The 20,917-nt window shown below is 40.5% G+C and overlaps 3 protein-coding genes across 4 annotated transcripts in view; 1 reads left to right on the top strand and 2 right to left on the bottom strand.

Annotated features, from left to right (window-relative positions):
• The window catches only part of CYP3A5 (cytochrome P450 family 3 subfamily A member 5), a 44,369-nt gene extending 38,114 nt beyond the window's left edge, over positions 1–6,255 (bottom strand). The window contains exons 1-2 of the mRNA XM_073012782.1: positions 5,959–6,255; positions 1,768–1,861 (exon numbers count right to left, since the gene is read on the bottom strand). Of these exons, the coding sequence (XP_072868883.1) occupies positions 1,768–1,861; positions 5,959–6,029 (165 nt within the window). The 5' untranslated portion in view covers positions 6,030–6,255. The remainder of the gene's footprint in view (positions 1–1,767; positions 1,862–5,958) is intronic.
• ZSCAN25 (zinc finger and SCAN domain containing 25) overlaps positions 1–20,666 on the top strand; it is a 94,768-nt gene extending 74,102 nt beyond the window's left edge. The window contains exons 8-9 of one of the 2 annotated variants that reach the window (XR_005237932.2): positions 14,240–14,349; positions 19,841–20,666. The gene's annotated coding sequence lies outside the window, so the exon portion shown is untranslated. Of the gene's footprint in view, positions 1–14,239 lie in introns of both variants that reach the window. The other variant, XR_005237931.2, reaches the window with a different exon arrangement.
• The window catches only part of CYP3A166 (cytochrome P450 family 3 subfamily A member 166), a 28,887-nt gene continuing 15,360 nt past the window's right edge, over positions 7,391–20,917 (bottom strand). The window contains exons 9-13 of the mRNA XM_008018620.3: positions 19,899–19,965; positions 17,126–17,286; positions 15,453–15,679; positions 14,224–14,386; positions 7,391–11,318 (exon numbers count right to left, since the gene is read on the bottom strand). Coding sequence (XP_008016811.3) covers positions 11,223–11,318; positions 14,224–14,386; positions 15,453–15,679; positions 17,126–17,286; positions 19,899–19,965 — 714 coding nt within the window. The 3' untranslated portion in view covers positions 7,391–11,222. The remainder of the gene's footprint in view (positions 11,319–14,223; positions 14,387–15,452; positions 15,680–17,125; positions 17,287–19,898; positions 19,966–20,917) is intronic.

The raw sequence follows: 20,917 nt of genomic DNA, 5'->3' as shown, positions 1-20,917 counted from the left end.
ATGTCACCTCTACACATTGGACACAGCAAATTACAACACTTGCTAAGCGTTTTCACTGAAACTTAAAAACAAACCTTCCTGTTTCTACATTTCAGGGTTGACACTTTAGCTATGCAAACAAAGGTCCCAGGAATGTGTATCTTGAGGGTACATCTACTAAAGAGCTGACCTGGAAAAGGTGGTGGGGAAATTATTGCTTTTGCAAAGTGAAAAAGTATGAAATTCCTGGCCAGTAATTAAATAACAAAGCCCTCACTTGGAAGAATTGGAATCAGAGAAATAAGCCTCAGGTATGCAGGAAAGATTATCTAAGCCAGAGAGCTGACTGCTGCTGCTGGCCCTGTGGACATGAGCTCATAATTTTCCATCCAGGGGCCAGGCCCTGGGCAGAGCATCAGACCAGGTTAGGCACAAAGGCTCGGCCAAAGTTCACAGTCCATGTGGCACATATTACATTCTATTCAGTGAAATTAAATATTTAATAATTTCATCAAATTATCCCCTTTCTAGTGATTTTGTAGCAGGATGAGCCGCAGACAAAACTCCTCAGACACCGACTTAAAGAAGGAAGGGGTTTATTCGGCCATGGGCATCGGCAAGACTCATGTCTCAAGAGCCAAGCTCCCCGAGTGGGCAATTCCTGTCCCTTTTAAGGGCTCATAACTCTAAGGGGTGCGTGTGAGAGGGTCGTGATTGATTGAGCAAGCAGGGGGTACGTGACTGGGGGCTTCATGTGTAATTAGATCAGAACAAAACAAGATAGGGATTTTCACAGTGCATTTTTATACAATGTCTGTAATCTATAGATAACATAACTGATAAGGTCAGGGGTCGATCTTTAACTACCAGACCCAAGGTGCGGCGCTGGACTGTCTGCCTGTGGATTTCATTTCTGCCTTTTAGTTTTTACTTCTTCTTTCTTTGGAGGCAGAAATTGGGCATAAGACAATATGAAGGGTGGTCTCCTTCCTTAATTTTACATGTGATTCTGCCTTTGTGTAAAAAAAAAAAAAAACCCACAAATTCATTTTGTGCTTAAATATCTGACATTTATAGACAACTACTATCTCATCTCAGTTATATCCACTCCCTGCTCAGACTCACCCATAAGCTACAGTCTTTGAAAGAAAAGAAGTAAAGCAGAACCCCTTTGTTCTGACTCTCAAAGCTGCAGAAGATGTCATGGGGAGTAAGAGCTGGGGTAGAGCCATGGAAATACCTTCAGGGAATTTAGCATTTTTTGGAGAGGATTCAAGCAGGTGAAAATGACCCAACGGTAAATACTTGATCTCCCTAATAAAGTGAGTTTCAAAGCTGTCCAAGAGGTAGGGAAAAAAGGCTACTCCGGAGCTCTTGCTATAGAAAGAAAAGTTTGACTCTCATGTACACAGATAACAAGCCACAATCAGGGGGTCCTTTTCTTACTCTTAATACTAACTAAATATGACTGTACCTTCCTGGGAACCTACATGGGGCAAAAGGAAAATCTTCTTTATGGTGCTGTCAAAGTCTGCACATCAAGTTCTGAACATCAGGTTGCCGATATGCCTGAGATTTGGGCTGTTCAACTGAGGCAAACCTGAGGTTCCTCAGAGTTAGCCAGAGGGCCCTGGGGTAAACCTTGCCATGCTCTGGGTGGTGCCTATACACTGTTTCTGAAAGTATAAAACCTCAGACCTTCCTCCTGAGGAGAAGCATTTTTACTGATGGAACTAAGCTGTTATTTCCAATCATAAGAAGCGAAAGAGCAAGCTCAAAAACACTCACCTGACGGTAGGACAAAGTAGTTCCTAAAAAAGGCAGAGGTGTGGGCCCTGGAATTCCAAGCTTCTTAAAAAGTGCATGTGAATGGGCTCCATATCTACAAAGTGAAACAGAAATCAGGTCTCAGGAATTGTGACTTTATAGATATAGGGGCTGATGAGTCACTGATGGAGGAACTGGAATGCTCAAGAGAAGGAGGTAACATTAAGGCAATAAATGATAACAGTAACTCCGATGGCAATGATTATGTTTGTTCATCAGGTCCTTTCCCGCCTCCACCATGAGACCCCAAAAAGTTGCAATGACTAACTGAAAGCAGCAGAAGTCTTCATGGTCCCAATCCTGGAATGAATACTTGATAAATGTCCTCAAACTTGAGTGCTCCTGAGAGGTTCAGGCAGTAATTCTTCCAGGGCAGTTCAGTCCCTTATGTCTGTTTAGTAAGTGGACTCTTCCCTGATTTGGGGATTCTCATCCTAGGTAGAAAGGGTGAATTTTTTTTTTTTTTGTCTTCAGCCATGATGATGAGATTTTGCATCACTGCATCCACTCAGTCACAGAGGGTCACTGAGAGCCTATGGTGACCCTGTCTTTAGAATTTGCTAAGAGTCATTTATGGTTTCCCTTCCCTCTGAGCTCTGACCCTATTTTAGGATCTGGCCCTTCTTAAACCATCATTCACAGAGAGGTGTTGGAGGAGTCACAGAGTCCTTATTTCTGCAGACTGACAGCCGTGCTCTAGGCTTCCATTGGCCTCGTAGAAATGCGAGAACCTTTCAACTACACCTCAGTCTCTGTGGTCAGATAATCTGGTTGATTTGAGCTACTGGGGAAGATGAGTGACTCATATTTCCCTGAATGACAGTGTGCAGAAGAATCACAACTTAAAGAACCAATTTCCAGGACATTCCTCCTCTTGTAGAATCTAGCCTTCCAACTGGTGATATTCATCTGATAAGCACAGTGCTAGTGGTATGGTCTGAATCTGCCCCTACCCAAATCTCATGTTGAAATGTAATCCCCAGTGCTGGTGGTAGGGCCTGATAGAAGGTGATTGTATCTTTGGGGCAGTTTCTCATGGTTTCGTACCAACCCCCCTGGGTGTTTTCCTCGTGACAACGAGTTTTTGTGAGATCTGGTGGTTTAAAAGTGTGTGGCACCTTCTTCCCACTCTCTCCTGCTTCTGCTCAAGCCATGTAAGATCTGCCTACTTCTTCTTCACCTTCTGGCATGATTGTAAATTTCCTGAGGCCTGCCCAGAGCAGAAGTTGCTATGCTTCCTGTAGAGCCTGCAGAACCATGAGACAATTAAATCTCTTTTCTTTATAAATTACCCAGCCTCAGGTATCTCTTTATCGCAGTGCAAGAAAGGACTTAATATATCCAGGCATGCTCATTTTTTTCAAGGTGATCAATCACAAAGCAGTCAATTTATTGCCTCTGCACATCAAGTATCTCTGTAGGAAAACTCATTAAGGCTGGTTCTCCCTATGGCAGGCCTGCATGCAACTCATCTTTGATGGGTCACGTATGGACTCCCCCAACTGGGGTTTCTGGATGTGTGAAGACCTTCCCAGTCTGATATTACTGAGGAGTGGAAGACTGGAGGAAGAAGAAAGGCTGATGGAAGAGGTCGCCATCCATCAGTGCAACCTTGAATCTGCTAGTCCCAAAAGATTGGCCGTAGAGAGGCAAATTAGGAAAATATGGCTGAAAAGTATGGTGTGCATAAATGGATCTATATGCCTCATATGTGCTTTCAGCTGAAAGACAGGCACCTTCTAAAGTCCATGTACCTTCCTGTTGATAGGAAAGATGCAGTATTCCACATAAGTAACCATAAAATGTTCCAGATAGTTGAATTTAGACCTTGTTTTCTCTTCTTTAAAGGATAGCCCTTAAGGCAGTATAGGTTCCAAACATTCTGTGCAAATCCAGTGACTCTGATAATATATGGTAAAATACAACTGAGAAATGGCCTGGAGGCTCGTGTTTGAAGGACCCAGCAGAGGCAGCATAGCCAGGCCCAATAGTGCATTTGGATCCTTGCCCCCAGAACAGTTAGTGGAAGTGTGTGCATCGTCTACTGAAACCAGGGCGGCCTTGGGTTTTCTCACTCCCTTCCTTTGTTGTCACAGCCATGGCAAATCAGTGACACTAATCTCTGCTTCTAAACTTTCTACATGTTACTTGACCTCTCAGGCCAGGATAGATAAACTATTGAGTTAATGTGTCAGCAACATTGGCCCCCGAGGAAAGATCTAGGTGAGTGTCTAGACTCACATGGTTCCATGTCAAGGCAGAGGCTGTGCTGCGTAAGCTGTTTAGTTTCTTTCCAGCTCCCCTCTGGTGGAGTAATGCTGCTTTCGTTTTCAATGAAGAGGCTAACAGAAAAGCCAGTCATCTATTGCACATAATTGTGTTGGCCTAAGGAGGGCATGGTCTCCACTATAGCTTCTGACTCCTGGACTGCACCAGCATTGTCTAAGGCTAAGGTATTGTCTGCCCAGCTGCCTGAATCTGTAATGACCACCCCACAACATGGCCGACCACACGCAGAGTGACACAGATGGTGCCCCTGTGTCCAGGCTTGAAGCAGATGAGATGCCAACCTGTTTGCCCTTTGAGTGACGTCCACTGTGGGGCCAGGACCCATGAGTATCTCTTTGCAGTTCTACCCTGAGAGCTGAGGAATATATTCTCACTTCATACTGATCCTACCTGGATGCCTTTGCTATCGTCACTGGCTCACAGTCTTGCCTACTCCCCTGCCCTGAGAGTTTAACACAGCCTGCTAAGCAGGTATATTCAAAAATGAGGTATTAAAATAAACTTGTCAGGCAGGTATATTTACAAAGACATATGCAGTCCTGTCTTAGAAGTGTACATTTGTGCATTAGACTAATATTCCTGATATTATTCTGGAAAGGTGATGTTATTTTACACACATTTATTGTCACAAATGCTGAACTAACAGCCCTCTTTTGTCATCCAGAAGGAACATGCTGGAAATAGTCTATCTCTAAAAAATTCTGGTTTAAAAACGAATGAATTTAAACAATATCAATTCATTTTGAAATGTTAGAAAATGGAAACCATGTTGCCACAACTCACTGAATTCCTAAGCTTTCCATGAAAGAATTAAAATGAGGTTTGTATTTTCTATTTTCATGTCATTGTAGTTCCCTACTCTTAATAAAAATAAACTTGTTGTAGAAGTCAAATGTGACAGATTGAGCCTCCACTACCCACAGTGGAAGGTAACTCTTCTCTCCACCTGCTCTAGGATGCCAGGATTCCCACCAGTGAGAGGGTTCGTTCTCCTGTACTGTAACATAAAGGGGAAAAAATGTCTAAAATCCAAATTGGCTTTCATGGCTCCTGCCTTTTCAGGCTGCTAGCAGATTCCCATTAGGTAAGAAATAAAGCTCTATATTAATCCTAGCCTCCCAGAGACTGGAGGAAAAAGATTAAAGCAAAGAATAAATCTTTAAAAACTTCCTGTAAGTCTCCTTTGCTCTAGAAATTAATCATTGCAAGTTAAATAGTTCTGTGTACGACAAGGTGGAGGATTGAGTCATAGGAGGGAGGGGATTTTCAGGGGCATGGCACAGGAAAGAGGGAAGAGCCAAGGGACAGCTTCCCCTGAAGTATTGGTGTTCTCTGGTGCCTCATGTAAATGATATCGTGGGGTGGAAGGCAGGGGAGCAGGAACCACCGGGTCCACAGGGGACAATACATCTGCACATCCCTTCCAGCAGACACAGAACCCAGAAAACAAAGATAAAGCGACAAAAACGCAAGCCACTCCCTCCTGTCCCCAGAATCCCCAGAGCCTGGGAAGGAGATGAGGATCACACTGCCCATTGTGTTCAGTAGTTTGTAATCCGCCTCGGCTGTGTTTCCATAGGTTAGTATAGGTCAAGTCTAACCTAATCAGATCACTCCCACTACAAAATGCTGTCACTAAACCATCCTAGTCACCAAAAATAGAAGGTGGATGAGAGAAATGCTTATTTATTCCTTCAACCATCTGCATAAGAACAATAATAACCTCTCTGTGTTTGTAGCATCCAACAATTGTACTACTTCTTAAACATCTCTTTTGATCTTCTAAGCAGATAAGGGAAAGGGGGCCGGATTAGCACCCCAAGTCCAAGGAAACAGAGGAGAGGAGCCTGGACAGTTACTCACAGATAGAGGAGCACCAGGCTGACAGCCAGGAGAAGCCAGGTTTCCACGGCCAAATTTGGGATGAGGTCCATCGCCACTTTCCTTCTTCAGCTATCTCCTCTGAGTCTTCCTTTCAGCTGCGTGCTGCTGTTTGCTGGACTGTCTGTCTGGAGCTTCCCTGCCCTGCACAGCAGTCTGCAGCCAAGTTGCTGAAATGTTTCTGTGCTGGAGAAGGAGGTGGGGCTGCAGCTGTAGCCAGTAGCAAAGACTCACACACACCCCTTTGCTGACCTCCTTTGAGTTCATGTTCTATGAGGAATCATAAACAATTTAATCAGTGTTATCGAGGAGTCCAAGGATTCTGATTTCTTACCAGAAACTGAAGTGGAGCCATTGGCATGAAATCTATTAAATCTCCTCTCACCTGCCCTTGTTTCCATGGCTGTCCTCATTCCAGAATACTTGAAATCCATCCCCACAAGCCACACCTACAGATCTTTACCCATGCAATTCCCTCTGCCTGGAGTGTACTTGCGCCCCCTAGATGACTCCTATACATTCTTCCAAGCCCAGATAGACAGACCCCTTCTGTTAAAGTCTTTCCTTACGAACCTCCTCATACAGATGTAACCATTTCCTCCTCTGGATGCCTCCTATCCCCCTCACACAGTCCTATTGTCCTATTTCTTCTCTACCACTATTGTGGGTTTCTGTGCCTGTTTCCCTCAGCAGAGGTGAGCTCCTCAAGGGTACAGTCTGGTATTATTTACTGTCATCACCCTGGTCACTAGCAGGGCTCTATACACACAGTGGGTGACCAGAAAGTGTGGTGGAGTTGACTTGGGTGAGATTGCTGGCCCCTGCGTGTCATACCCTCTGACTCTGTGGTGATAGCGACGGCCTAATTGTTGCTTGGGACTCAAATGCAGCCAGCAATTGGTCTTGTCTGGAAAGGAAAATAATAGAAGACATGTTCTGCCACTTAATTTCTCATAACATGAAGAGACTTACCTGTTGAGAGTTGTACTGAATGTGTCAAGGAAGATACTATGCATCAGAAGAACACCCAACCACCTTGTGCCTCTCTATTCATTCCTGTATTAAAGCATTCATCATGTATTTTAAAGACTGTGCTCCCAGTACTTAGGGTACAAAATTGACTAAGACCCAGACATAGCTCAATTGTTTTGATTTGTATATCCCACAGATAAGTGAGAACACGCAATGCCTATATTTCCGTGCCTGGCTTATTTCACTTAACATAATGACCTCCAGTTCCATCCACGTTATTACAAGTAACAGGATCTCATGCTTTTTTCATGGCTGAATTGTACTCCATTGTGTATGAGTAGAGTACTTTCTTTAGCCATTCATCTCTTGATGCACATGTAGGTTTCTTCCAAATCTTGGCAGTTATGAATAGTCGCTATTGTGAACATGGGAATGAAGATATCTCTTTAATATATGGATTTCCTTTCTTCCAGCTATATACCCAGCACAAGGATTTCTGGATCTTATGATATCTCTATTTTAATGTTTTGAGGAACCTCCAAACTGTTCTCTATAGTGGTTGTACTAATTTACACCAACAGTGTACAAGAATTTCCTTTTCTCCACATTCTCGCTGGCATTTGTTATTGCCTGTCTTTTGGATAAAAACCGTTTTAGCTGGAGTGAGATGATATTGTAGTTTTGATTTGCATTTCTCTAATGATCAATGATGCTGAGCACCTTTTCATATGCCTATGTGGCATTTGTGTGTCTTCTTTTGAGAAATGTCTACTGAAACCTTTTGCCCATTTTTTGATTATTAGGATTATTAATTTTTTTCTGAAGAGTTGTTTGTGTTCTGTGTATATTCTTGTTGTTCATCTGTTGTTGGAGTGTTAGTTTGAAAATATTTTCTCCCATTCTGTGGTTTGAGTCGTCACTTTGTTGATTGCTTTCTTTGCAGCACAGAAGCTTTTTAACTTGATGTGATTCCATTTGTCCAGTTTTGCCTTGGTTTCCTGTGTTTGTGGGATATTACTTCAGCATTTTTTGTACAGACAAATGTCCTGAAGAATTTCCACAATGTTTCCTGTAGCAGTTTCATCATTTGAGGTCTTGGATTTCAGTTCTTTTTTTTTTTTTTTTTCCTTTTTTTGAGACAGAGTCTCACTCTGTTGCCTAGGCTGGGGTGCGTTGGCATGATCTCAGCTCACTGCAGCCTCCACCTCCTGGGTCCAAGTGACTCTCCCACCTCAGCCTACTGAGTAGCTGAGACTACAGGCATGCACTATCATGCCCAGCTAACTGTTATATTTTTTGGTAGAGATGGGATTTCATCTTGTTTGCCAGGCTGGTCTTGAAATCCTGACCTCAAGTGATCCACCCGCCTCAGCCTCTCAAAGTGCTGGGATTACAGGCATGAGCCACAACTCTTGGCCAAATTTCAGTCTTTCATCCACTTTGATTTGATTTTTGTGTCTGGTGAGATATAGGGGTCTAGTTTCATTCTTCTATATATTGATAGTCAGCTTTCCCAGCACCAGAAGAGACTGTCTTTTCCTCAGTGTATGTTCTTGACAACATTGTCTAAAACGAATTCACTGTAAGTGTGTGGATTTGTTTCTGGGTGCTCTATTCTATTTCATTGGTCAACATGTCTGTTTTTATACAAGAATCGTGCTGTTTTGGTTACTATACCTCTGTAGTATAAGTTGAAGTCAGGTAATATGATTTCTCCAGTTTTGTTCTTTTTGCTGAAGATTTGGCTATTCTGGGTCTTTTGTGGTTCTACAGAAGTGTTAGAATTTTTTATTCTATTTCTTTGAAGAATGTCATTGGTATTTTGAGGGATTGTGTTGAATCTCTACATTGCTTTGGGTAGTAGGGACAGTTTTAACAATATTGATTCTTACAGTATGTAAACATGGAATATCCTTCTGTTTTTGTGTCTTCTTTAATTTCTTTCATCAGTGTTTTACAGTATTCATTGTAGAGATCTCTCTCTTCTTTAAGTTAATTCCTAGGTATTTAGTTTTATTTGTGGTATTGTAAAAGGGATTACTTTTTTATTTTTGCCAGATTGTTCACTATTTGCATATAGAAATGCTACTAATTTTTGTATGTGGATTTTATATCCTGCAACTTAACTGAGTATGTTTATCAGTCCTAATAGTTCTTTGGTGGAGTCTTTAGGTTTTTGCAAATATCACTTGGAATTATCATTTGGAAGACTTTTTCAAATATCATTTCTAAACATTACTTGGAAATCATTTGAACATTTTCTTGCTTCCTGGCACAAAATGTGTCCTAGGCTTGTCTTGAACATTCTTAACCCTGGCCCTGGAATCAGGCATTTCTCTAAAGAGCTCTGGTTCCTTTCCGCAGAAAATGGTATTCATAAGCGAAGATCTGAGCACTAAGTGTACTCATTGGTATTGAAATGTCATTGTTACCTAGCCCTATCAGTGAAGAGAAGTAGGAACTATATGGGTTTTTTTGTACACACACACAAACACACATATATATTTACATCTATCTATATAACTATCTGTCATCGATCTGTTATCTATCACCTATCTACCCATCTATCTATCTAGAAGGGTATGAATATACACGAATACATCCATTCCAATCTAATTTCGTAGGATTCATTCTGGTTTTCTCCCTTTCTGAATCCATGACTCCCTTCTGCAAAGGTGAGAAGCCTGGCTTCCATCATCCATAATATATTTACTTATTTGATCAATTCCCTTTATGCAACCAAACCTCACCCATCGCTTCCCACTCATGGATGTCCTCCTTACCTCACGTGGATTCTCCATGCCATATTTAGGCTCTGGCTGCTCTTTTAGGCCACCCCTCTGTATGGACCCCTTCTCTGCTTTCCTGGACTCCCACACCCAGGAAGGTTGTTTCCACATGAACACCCACTTTGTCCTCATCCTACCTGGTCTCTAACTTGGAACTACCGTGACTCTCTTCTCTACCTTAATGTGTGGCCACCATCTGGCTGCCACCCACCTAATGCCTCTAGGACTAAATTATTCAGAAAGGGAAAATAAAGGAAGAAATAGGAAAAGAACAGGAATGAGTATTTTTAGCCTTGTTGCCCAATCAATTGACCAATCAACTGTTTTTTAAGTGTTGTTTGCATTAAGACAGTTGAGAGTTGAGGATGGAATGCAAGAGGTGTAGGAAAACATGTTTCCTGTCTCCCAGAAATGTCAGGGGAGATGGGCTGAAAATATTAAATCAAAACTAATAATATAATAATGACTTCAGTTATATGTTACAAAATATATGTGCTACAAAAAGGTATATATTTTTTTCTTTTTCTTTTGAGATGCAGTCTTACTGTATCACCCAGGCTAGAGTTCAGTGGGGTGATCTTGGCTCACTGCAGCCTCTGCTTCCCAGGTTCAAGCAACTGCCTGCCTCAGCATCCTGGGTAGCTGAGATTATAGGCATGTGCCACCACGCATAGCTAATTTTTATATTTTTAGTAGAAATGGGGCTTCACCAAGTTGGTCAGGCTGGTCTCGATCTCCTGGCCTCAGGTGATCTGCCTGCCTTGGCCTCCCAGAGTACTGGGATTATAGGCGTGAGCCACTGTGCCTAGTCAAAAATGTCATAATTAAACTATGAATATTCTTTCTAAACAACGGGCAAAGTCATAGTGGATTAACTCTCACCTGTGTTAATAATCAAACTGGAATTCTGACGAAGGCCTCATACCAATAGTGACTACAATGATCAAAATATTTACTTGTTGGTTCTCAGTCATTCAGTTCTATAGATTTCTCCTTAATGTGCAGGAAAGCATACGATAATACTTTTGTAAAGAGGTTTTTATTGATTAGCTTAATATAAAACTTACTATAGAATACTCCAGATGTAACATGTGATATAAATGCCACTGTTAGAGCCATCAAAATAATTCTTATTTTCATTAATGATTGTAGATGAAATTATTGAGAAATGTTTATTCTGTTATCAGAGCTCAGGAGGAGTTAATGGTGCTAACTGGGGGTGGTGGAGATAGTCCTATGAGAAGCAGAGAGAAGCCAAATCTACTTCCCCAGCATTGATTTAGTCATCTCCTTTATATTACCAAGTATAACACTCTATACAGACCATGAGAGAGCACAATACATGCAGAGAATCCCCGGTTATTTATGCGATACATTGGATGAAGCAAATCTTCATTTCAGGGTTCTATTCACAAAGTAATTTGAGGTCTCTGGGGTTCTGGGGCACAGCTTTCTTGAAGAGCAAAGCAGAAGTCCTTAGGGAAATCAGGCTCCACTTACGGTCTCATCCCTTGACTCAGCCATTAGAACAATGGGTTTTTCTGTTTGAAGAAGTCCTCCAAAGCGTAATTTCAGGGGGATCTGCAACAGTTAAACAAGCATATTGAGAAGCATTACATAAAGCAAAAGTAGAAAGTATAGTATCAAAGTAAAAAAATGCATTAATGACAATAATACTTTGTAAACATATAAAAACTACTTTCAGCATTATAAATCTTGGATTCTTTATACTTACTCAATAAGATGTGTGAAGATTGGATAATGAGAGCATTCATCATCAATCATTTAAGAGAATATTTATGGAGCACCTATTCTGTACGAGGCTTGACCTGAGACAAATTCATGGGAACCCGTGTTCTTTTTTGATTTAAATTTTAAGAAAATAGATGAGTTTTAAAAATTTAAACTAGATTATTAGGTATAATGCTAAACTATTTTTAAAGCATCTTATGAAGTTAATTTTGTGTATGTTGAAACTTGCAAGGTAATCCTGACTAACTATTGTACATTTTATTTATATGGACAGTCTTCAACTTCCAGAGTCCAGTAATTCCTCCCAATGGAAGCCATCTAGTGTAAAGATGGGAAGACACCTTCAGGAAGCATCATCATTTTATTTTTTAACATTTTCTCTTGGTTTCCAAGGGTAGTGCAAGTGGGGAACCTCTCAATTCTTACAGTGTTTTGACTCAACTTTTAGCCCCATTCTTATTGAGACACTGCTTCAGTGTTGAGGGAACACAACAGAGTGATATTCTGATCTCCATGGAGTGATGGGAAATCAAGAAGTGCCAGCTTGGGACTTACAAGTGAGTGCCTTCCCCATCCCAGGTGTGCCAGAGGACCACTTTCTCTCAGGGCTGAGTCCCCTGTCTGAGCACACATGCAGGATAGCTACATAGCTGGCCTAAAGCCATAAATAATGTGGAATATGGAAATAATATGGAAACCATCTCTATCTTCCTCCTCTCCTATGTAGAAAGCCTGCTTAAGGGGTGGAGTTGCTTAATAAATACATGAGACCTAGAAATAAGATTTATAGGGTCTTGCTTAATATGAATAAATGACATCTATTTTTTAACTTCTTCAGAGAAAAGATTCCAAATCTTTCTACAAATATAATACCTTATTATTTAAAAATTTTCAAAAGGCAAGAATACATTTTCCCTGCAGACAGACAGACATGCACGTGGACATATCACATACACACACATGCAAATACATGAATGTCATTTGCTAAATGTTCACATTAAAAAACTTAGTATTTGTATTCAAGCCAGTCGACTGCACATCACTCCTTAAACATTTACCAAATGACCAAATGCTTGAATTAGATAAGGTCACTTGCAAGGCACCACTGGGATATTTTAAAAGGAATAAAATGAGAGGATTTATTATTTTTTTTGTAGTTATCTAAAAAAATTTTATTTATTTTTTATTATACTTCAAGTTCTAGGGTACATGTGCACAATGTGCAGGTTTGTTATATATGTATACATGCGCCATGTTGGTGTGCTGCACCCATTAACTCGTCATTTACATTAGGTATATCTCCTACTGCTATCCCTCCCCCAACCCCATGACAGACTCTGGTGTGTGATGTTCCCTGTTCCCTCTCCTGTGTCCAAGTGTTCTTATTGTTCAATTACCAACTATGAGTGAGAACATGGGGTGTTTGGTTTTCTGTTCTTGCGATAGTTTTCTGAGAATGATGGTTCCCAGCTGCATCCATGTCCCTACAAAGGACGGGAACTCATCCTTTTTTATGGCTGTATAGTATTCCATGGTGTATATGTGCCATATTTTCTTAATCCAGTCTGTCGCTGATGGACATTTGGATTGGTTCCAAGTCTTTGCTATTGTGAATAGTGCCACAATAAATATACATGTGCATGTGTCTTTATAGAAGCATGATTGATAATCCTTTGGGTATATCCCTAGTAATGGGATGGCTGGGTCAAATGGTATTTCTAGTTCTAGATCCTTGAAGAATTGCCACACTGTCTTCCACAATGGTTGAACTAGTTTACAGTCCCACCAACAGTGTAAAAGTGTTCCCTATTTCTCCACACGAGAGGATATTGTTAATGGAAGGGGGAAGACATTCTTAGATACAGATAAAATATAGAGAACAAAACTCAATGATTTAATGGCAAATTATGAAATTATATGATAATAGCCTCCAGTAACCAATAACAGAGCAAAAGAGTAAATGAGCCCTGGACTAGGTGGAGAAGACACCTTGGAGGGGCTTGGGAATTGAACTAGGACTTGAAAGATAAGAACAGAATGAGGAGAAGAAAGGGAAGAAGATTAATAGAGTTATAATTGGGTTGAAAAGGAGCCCAGTTTGATGGAGCTAGGCACTTGGAAGGTAAGGTCAGTAAGGATGGCCTTGGACTATGGTAGTCCTTCATATCCAATAGAAATACCTTAAATTAGTCATTTTCCACCTTGGCTTCACATGAGAAGCAATTGGGGAGCTTTTAAAGCCACACTCTGGGCAAATTAGTTTAGAATTTCTGAGATGTCCCAGGCATAATAAATTTTTAAAGCTCAGTGGTGATTCCAATGTACAGCTAGTGGTTGGGAGCCACTGTCATGAGAAAGCTTCCTCAAGTTCTGGGAAGGAATAGCACCATTCAAAAGTCAAAACAAGATAATAATTGCACCTCATTATTGCATGAAATACTTCCCCATCTTTCCAATAGACTTGAAACTGAATTTAAACTTTGTTCAAGTTCAAGGAGACTGCAGATAATCATGCCATGCTAATCTACGTGGAATTTACATGATGTTTTTAATGGAGGCTTTTGACCTCCAGAACTGAAGCACCCTTAAAGATCATAGATGGGTCCAAAGAGATTCCTTGGCCCATAGAACAAATTATTAAAAGATTAAATGAGTGTATTCTTTTTTAAATATATAGACCCTTCAGTTAAAATAATTCTTAATAAAACATTATTAATGCAGAAAATTGACTGACCTGTGTTTCTTTACAGGGTTTGAAGGAGAAGTTCTGAAGGACTCTGATTAGAGCAAGTTTCATGTTCATGAGAGCAAACCTCATGCCAATGCAGTTTCTCGGTCCATTTCCAAAGGGTGTATATATGTAAGGATCTATGTTGTCCTTGTTCTTCTTACTGAACCTGGTTCCATATTGGTAGATATTTTAAAAGTTAATGACATAATACCCCTAAGAGTTACATGTTAGGGTTTCTTACTTAGGGCCCACTCCTCTACTAGTAGTACACAGTATACTTTTGTGGGCTGGTCATTGAAATCCGGCTATGCCTATTTTGCTATGAGAATTGTAAGTTACAGATCCTTTCTACTCTCCTTACACTATAGGAGGTTTCAGTCTTGTTGAGAGGAGATAAATAGTGTTGCAAAGGGTATTTATTTCTAAACACTCAGATTATATTCAGGGTGGTGATGTTTTCACACTATAAAACGCAAGTAAGTGATGAGACTGACTGATGGAAAAGTAGATTCCTGCCTCAAGTCACACTTATGTTGGTCATGAGGAAGGAGAAGAAGAAATCGTCTTGCACTACTTCAAAATTGTTATTTTGCACTTTCCTTTTCTCCTCTCCTCTCTTGTTTTTCTAATTCTCCTCCTTCTCCTCCCTACCTTGTCTTATCCCTCCTTTCCTTCTCCTCCTCCTTCCTCTAATCTCCATCTCTGCCTCTTTCTCCCCAGTTCCTCCACAGAATAGTTTAAGTCAGATAATTTACATGGGCATATGCTACTGTACCAGTGCAAAGAAGTATCATCACTGCTTTCTTTGTCTATCTCTTCCACTAAGCTATGAATTCTTTGAAGATTGGACACATGGTTTTTACTCAAATTTGATTCCAGAAGATTTGATTATATTAAGGAAAAAATATTCATTTGTAGGACATAATAGTAGCATTGTGATCATATGTTTTTAAAAGAGTCCTTATATTTTGGACTCTTATGACCCCTAAGGACATAATTTATGACCTTCATCTTAAATTGCTGGGACTGTGGGTGGCTATAGTTTTCTTTTATCTAGTCTATGGTTTGTAAAGTGTGACAATGATCAATTTCATGATTAAAAAAAAAACTTTTAAAAGTTAAAAGATAAGCAAATGATTGTACAAGCCCATGACTGTCCTGTAGATTAAGAGAGGCAGAATATGTTTGAACCAGGCTGGTTCAGGGAGGGCTCCTTTCCCAGGGCCTTGTACCTTTCAGGGAGGAACTTCTCAGGCTCTGTCCAGTACTTTGGGTCATGATGAAGAACATAGCTTGGAATCATCACTACCACCCCTTTGGGAATGAACATCCCATTGATTTCAACATCTTTTTTGCAGACCCTCTCAAGTCTCATAGCAACTGGGAATAATCTGAGTGTTTCATTCACCACCATGTCGAGATAATCCATCTGTAGCATAGTATCATAGGTGGGTGGTGCCTGGAAAGAAAGAAGCAGATTTGGATAAATTGAGATTTTGAATTAACTTTTTAACTCAGTCCATGCAGTACTGTTGAAGTGTTAGAAGCTCCAGAGTATAAGTCATACTGGTAAAGGATTGTAGCATTCATAAAGTGTTTTAATAACTGTCATGCCCATTGATGTGCTCAACGGCCCACTGAGATGTGTGGAGGAGTTATGAAAGCGGGAGACTTTCGGGACAGCTCTCACCCTAGGGACTGAAATCCTTAGCATAACCATGTAGTGTTTTTTCTTTCTCATGGAAGCAAGTGTGACTAATAGGCTATGACCACCAGCATCAAATACAATATGACAAAGTGATTGTCCCTTTCAAAAAGAGGTCACATGTCTGTAACCAAGAAAGTGAAAACAGATAGAAAAAGCAAGTTCTCTGTACCACACAAGGATTATTGGTCAAAGTCCTGCTTCATAACTCTTTTTGTTATATATGCAAACAAAAAGAGTTACAAAGCAGGATTTGTATTATATATATGTGTGTGTGTGTACATACACACACACACAAGCAGGGCTTTTGTTATACACATAAAATGTGGAAACACTATATTATATAAAATCTCTATGAATAATTTGAGAACAAACTAGTCCCTTTCTATCCCAAATATGACAAAAGAAGGTTCTGATTGGATGTTACCAGTGCACATGATTAAAGTGCTAGGCAAAGTTATGAAGAGGATAGAACCCCCCACAGCCCTGTCCTCACTTGCTGAAACAGTCTCCTAGTTGTTGCTTCAGGGCTGGACTGTAATCTCTAAAGAACATCCCTTTGTGTTCACCTCACTGCCATATGAGGGCCAGCCCAAAAGCCTTGTCTCTTCATACCACAGAGAATCCCAGTTTTGGCAGAGGTCTGAAAACAGTATGGTTGATATGCACCTAGTACTTGATATTATATTTGGAAGGCAGTATTATAGAGTTTAAGAGTTGAGCTCAAGGGTCAGGTATGCTGGTTCTAGCTTTGCTTCTTCACCAGTGGCTACCTGACTGAGACAGCTGTGCAGCAGAGCTGAGTCAGCCTGCACAGCACACCCAGGGCCAGGCTCCCTCAGACCCCGGCCAGACCAGAGCAAATCCTGCCAATATCAGCAGAGCTCACGATGAAGATGTGTGAGCAATATGCTTATCGTTAAATGCCACTGAGTTTTTTGGATGTTTTTTCCTTAGCATTATTGTGGTAATAGAAAGCAGATGAACCAGGGAGAGGACTGTTTTACAAAGATCTTATACTTCTGCCAATAGCAACAATTCCCTATGTTTCTTTTTTTTTCATTTTCAGAACCTTCCTACATATTGTGAGTGAAATAATCATGATTATGCTTTTTATAAACATTCTCCTGGGAAGTGGTGAGGAGGCATTTTTGCTAAGGCTTCACCTCCTCCCTCCTTCTCCATGCATCATCCACTCACCTTATTGGGTAAAACTGAATCAATTTCCTTCTGCAGTTTCTGCTGGACATCAGGGTGAGTGGCCAGTTCATATATAATGAAGGAGAGAACACTGCTCGTGGTTTCATAGCCAGCAAAAATAAACATAATTGATTGGGCCATGAGCTCCAGATCAGACAGAGCTGAAAGGAGAGGAAAGACATTTCAGGTAAATCAGGTCAATGTGGGCCATCACAGTTTAGATGAAGAGAAATCTAAATGAAGCCCTCAAATACCTAGGGGAAAAAATAGAAAAGCAATTCAGAGTCTCACTGCGGGTGGCTTCACTCTGATGTGTGTCTTACAGAGCCACAACAAGGCAAATAATTTTAATCCAGTTTTCCCCAAGGTCGTCAAAAATGTGGGCCATCCACTCCTCCTCATGCCATCCCTGCCACCTGCACAGCTGGGTAATTTCCAGAGAGAGCGTTTCTGCATAATATATTCAGTGTTATGGGTGTGCTCCCTGAATGATCCTAAAAGTACTTTATTGTAAATTAATATGAGGTAGTCTTCTCTCCCAAGAAAAATGTAATTCATTTTAGCTACAATATACCTTGACAAACTTTGAGAAAAATTGCAACATTAATGGTTAAATGTATGGAAAATTAAAGGACATTTCCTGTAGATATGTTTGAGGGAACTTAAGAGACCAATATTGGAATACAGACCACCTCTTGTTACTCAAAGTGTGGTCTATGGGTCATAAACATCTGGGAGCTAGTTAGAAATGCAAAACTGGGTGTGGTGGTACACACCTGTAATCCGAGCACTTTGGGAGGCCAAGGCGGATGGATCACCTGAGGTCAGGAGTTCAAGACCAGCCTAACCAACATGGAGAAACCCCGCCTCTACTAAAATACAAAATTACCCAGGCATGGTGGCACATGCCTGTAATCCCAGCTACTTGGGAGGCTGAGGCAGAAGAATCGTTTGAGTCTGGGAGGCTGAGGTTGTGGTGAGCCGAAATTGTGCCATTGCACCCCAGCCTGCGCAACAAGAGCAAAAACTCTGTCTCAAAGCAAAACAACAGCAACAAAAACAGAAATGCAAAATCTCAAACTCCACCATTGAACTACTGATTCAAAATCTGAATTTCACAAGATGCAGTAATTTGTGTGCATAGCCCATCTTGAGAAGTGTGGCTTATATCTTTGATGCATCAGCTGGTAGATCTAGGCTATAGGTCTCAGAATTGACTATCTCAGGATGTACAGCAATTGGAGATGGACAAAAAGCTAGATGAGTGGTGATTGACTGTAGTCTGATGAATGGCATTAAAATAGCATAAGCCTTTGTCATTACAAGTTGGCACCCCCCTTGATTTTTCTCCTGAGAGAAGCTCAGGGTGGTCTATCATTGGTCTGTTTGATCAGGACTGGATTAGGACATTTAAAGACCTGGAACACAGAAATAAATATGACGCCTGCTCCAACTACATAATTCACAACCAAAAGCCATATGAAAGGAGTGTGAGAAATGTCAACAAAGCTGTGATTTACCGGTGAAGATTTCTGTGATGCAGTTGTGGGTAAATTCAACTATCTAATACATGTATTCAGTTACCATGAACCTGATGATACTGATGCAAAACTGAACTATAATCTCAAAGTTTAGAGCTCTGCTGTCCAATATGGTAGCCACTATCGAAATGTGATTATTTAAAATCAAATTTTAGTCAATTAAACTTAAATACAATTTAAAATTTTTCATCAGTGGCACTAGCCACATGTGCAGTGCTCAATAGCTATATGTGTCTAGTGATTTCTAGATGAAACACTAACACAATAGGCTATTTTGTTTATCACAGCAAGTTGTAATGGGATAGATAGATGAATAGACAGATGAGAGATAGATACGTAGATAATCAATAAGTAGATAAATAGATGATAGATGGGTAGATGATAGATAGATAGATAGATAGATAGATAGATAGATAGATAGATAGATAGACAGACAGAAGTAGTTGTAGACATGGACATATTTAAAGCAGTATGCTGAAGTCAGCCTACTCCTGCTCTCTGGAACCAATGATTAAATATTCAGGAATTTTGTGACATGATTGCCAAACCTTGGTGACTTGAAATTGAACATGGTCATCATTTTGCCACTGTCATGGTAATAATGACTTCAGTGAAAATTGTACATGGATTTTAAAACTAGTAGGTGAAAGATTGAAGACAAAGAGGATATTTACATGGTCTCAGAGGTTTTCCCCACAAGTTACTTATCCTTTCCAAAGAAAAAAATAACTTTGTAGTAGATTAACCTGGTGAACACACTTTCACCAAATATTACCAGTTAAAATCACCCTTATTAGGACAGCATGCCTCCTGATTGGATGTTAGATGCATTAGGCTGCTGCAAAAGTAATTGCGGTTTTTGCGATTAAGAGTAATCACACAAATCGCAATTACTTTTGCAGAAACCTAATAAATTTCCAGGCAGAAATTTTAATTCTGTGAATGTGGAGGAGGCTGAAACTGCCATTTGATCTTATGTAGGTGATTCACAGACTGCTGACTCTGGCATGCCAGGTTTCCTTAGGGTTGCCCTTTAAGTTTAGAACATGGCTATCTATGCCTGTATGCCTCTAGAAAGTGCCTCCAGCTACCATTTATAACATCCAAAACCTGTGTCATTCTGCTATGTGGCAGAAATTCTCATCTTCCTGGAATACTTCCTGTATATTTTCAGAACAAGGACCTCCCTCTGAGTGCCCCACCAGGAGCCCCCAGAAGCACTCTTTGGATACCTTTGTGGGACTCAGTGTCTTTCGAATTCTGAGAGTCAATCATCAGCTGAAGGAAATCCACTCGGCGCTAGAAGCAAAAAGAGAAATTTTATTGACAGAAAGTGACTCATGAAGACAGAAGTTAATCGGAAGTGCAGTCCTCAACCTCCCTTCTGAGAATATGGCCCCTTGAAGACCAGAAATCTGATGGGTGTTGCCTGAGTCACCAGTGAAAAAAATATCCATCTAAATCCTTGGAAAGCAGGATGTTTTCCTGAAACAAATCTGGATAAAATGTTCAATTGCTTTTTGGTCTTTTCCGTGGTCCTAACTGCATACCCATGAAGAAGTCCTGGACGTTTTATTCTTCTGTCGTCTTCTTCACCAATGTTCACGAAGATTATTCTCCTGACATTTCCAGAACTTATCAGCAGCTTTGGTGGGAGCATCTTCAAATACTCCAACATTCCCAAAATCTATACAATCTTCAGCAACACCTGGGTTAACCATTCCTACCTCCCTGACCTGCAGACATCCTTTGGCTGGCCTCTAGGGCTGATGAAGGCAAAGCTGAGTTAGCCAGCCTTGCAGCCTCAATTCCCGGAGAAGACGCCTGTTCACTTGAGGCTGTGAGAGGGCTCAAATGTAACACACACTACACTTCAGGAGGTGGCCTGATAGGGCCTTTCATTGGAGAATGTTTGAAATAACAGGCTTGTACTTGAAATGATTCTTTACCAATCTATGATCTAGAGAAAGCATAATACCAGTAAAATATATTTCCAAATAGTAATGTTTATCCTTTGGCAATTTATTGAAGGGAAGTGGTGTGATAAAGTTTTATGTGAATAATATTTATGCCATGACATACTAATTGTGGTGCCTGATATCAAATTTTAAGTGCTATCTCTGACTCGTTCTCATATCTCCTTCCCCAAATTCCGCTTTCTGCATTCCTACCAAATCAATTATCTTGCTCTAAGCATGAGTACTCTTTATGTTAAAATATTTCTCTAAAAACAGACAGGGAAGTGCACCAA

Source organism: Chlorocebus sabaeus, chromosome 28 (genome assembly GCF_047675955.1).
Source record: "Chlorocebus sabaeus isolate Y175 chromosome 28, mChlSab1.0.hap1, whole genome shotgun sequence".
NCBI classification, from domain to species: Eukaryota; Metazoa; Chordata; class Mammalia; order Primates; family Cercopithecidae; genus Chlorocebus; species Chlorocebus sabaeus.
This window is presented reverse-complemented; position numbering and strand designations above follow the sequence as displayed.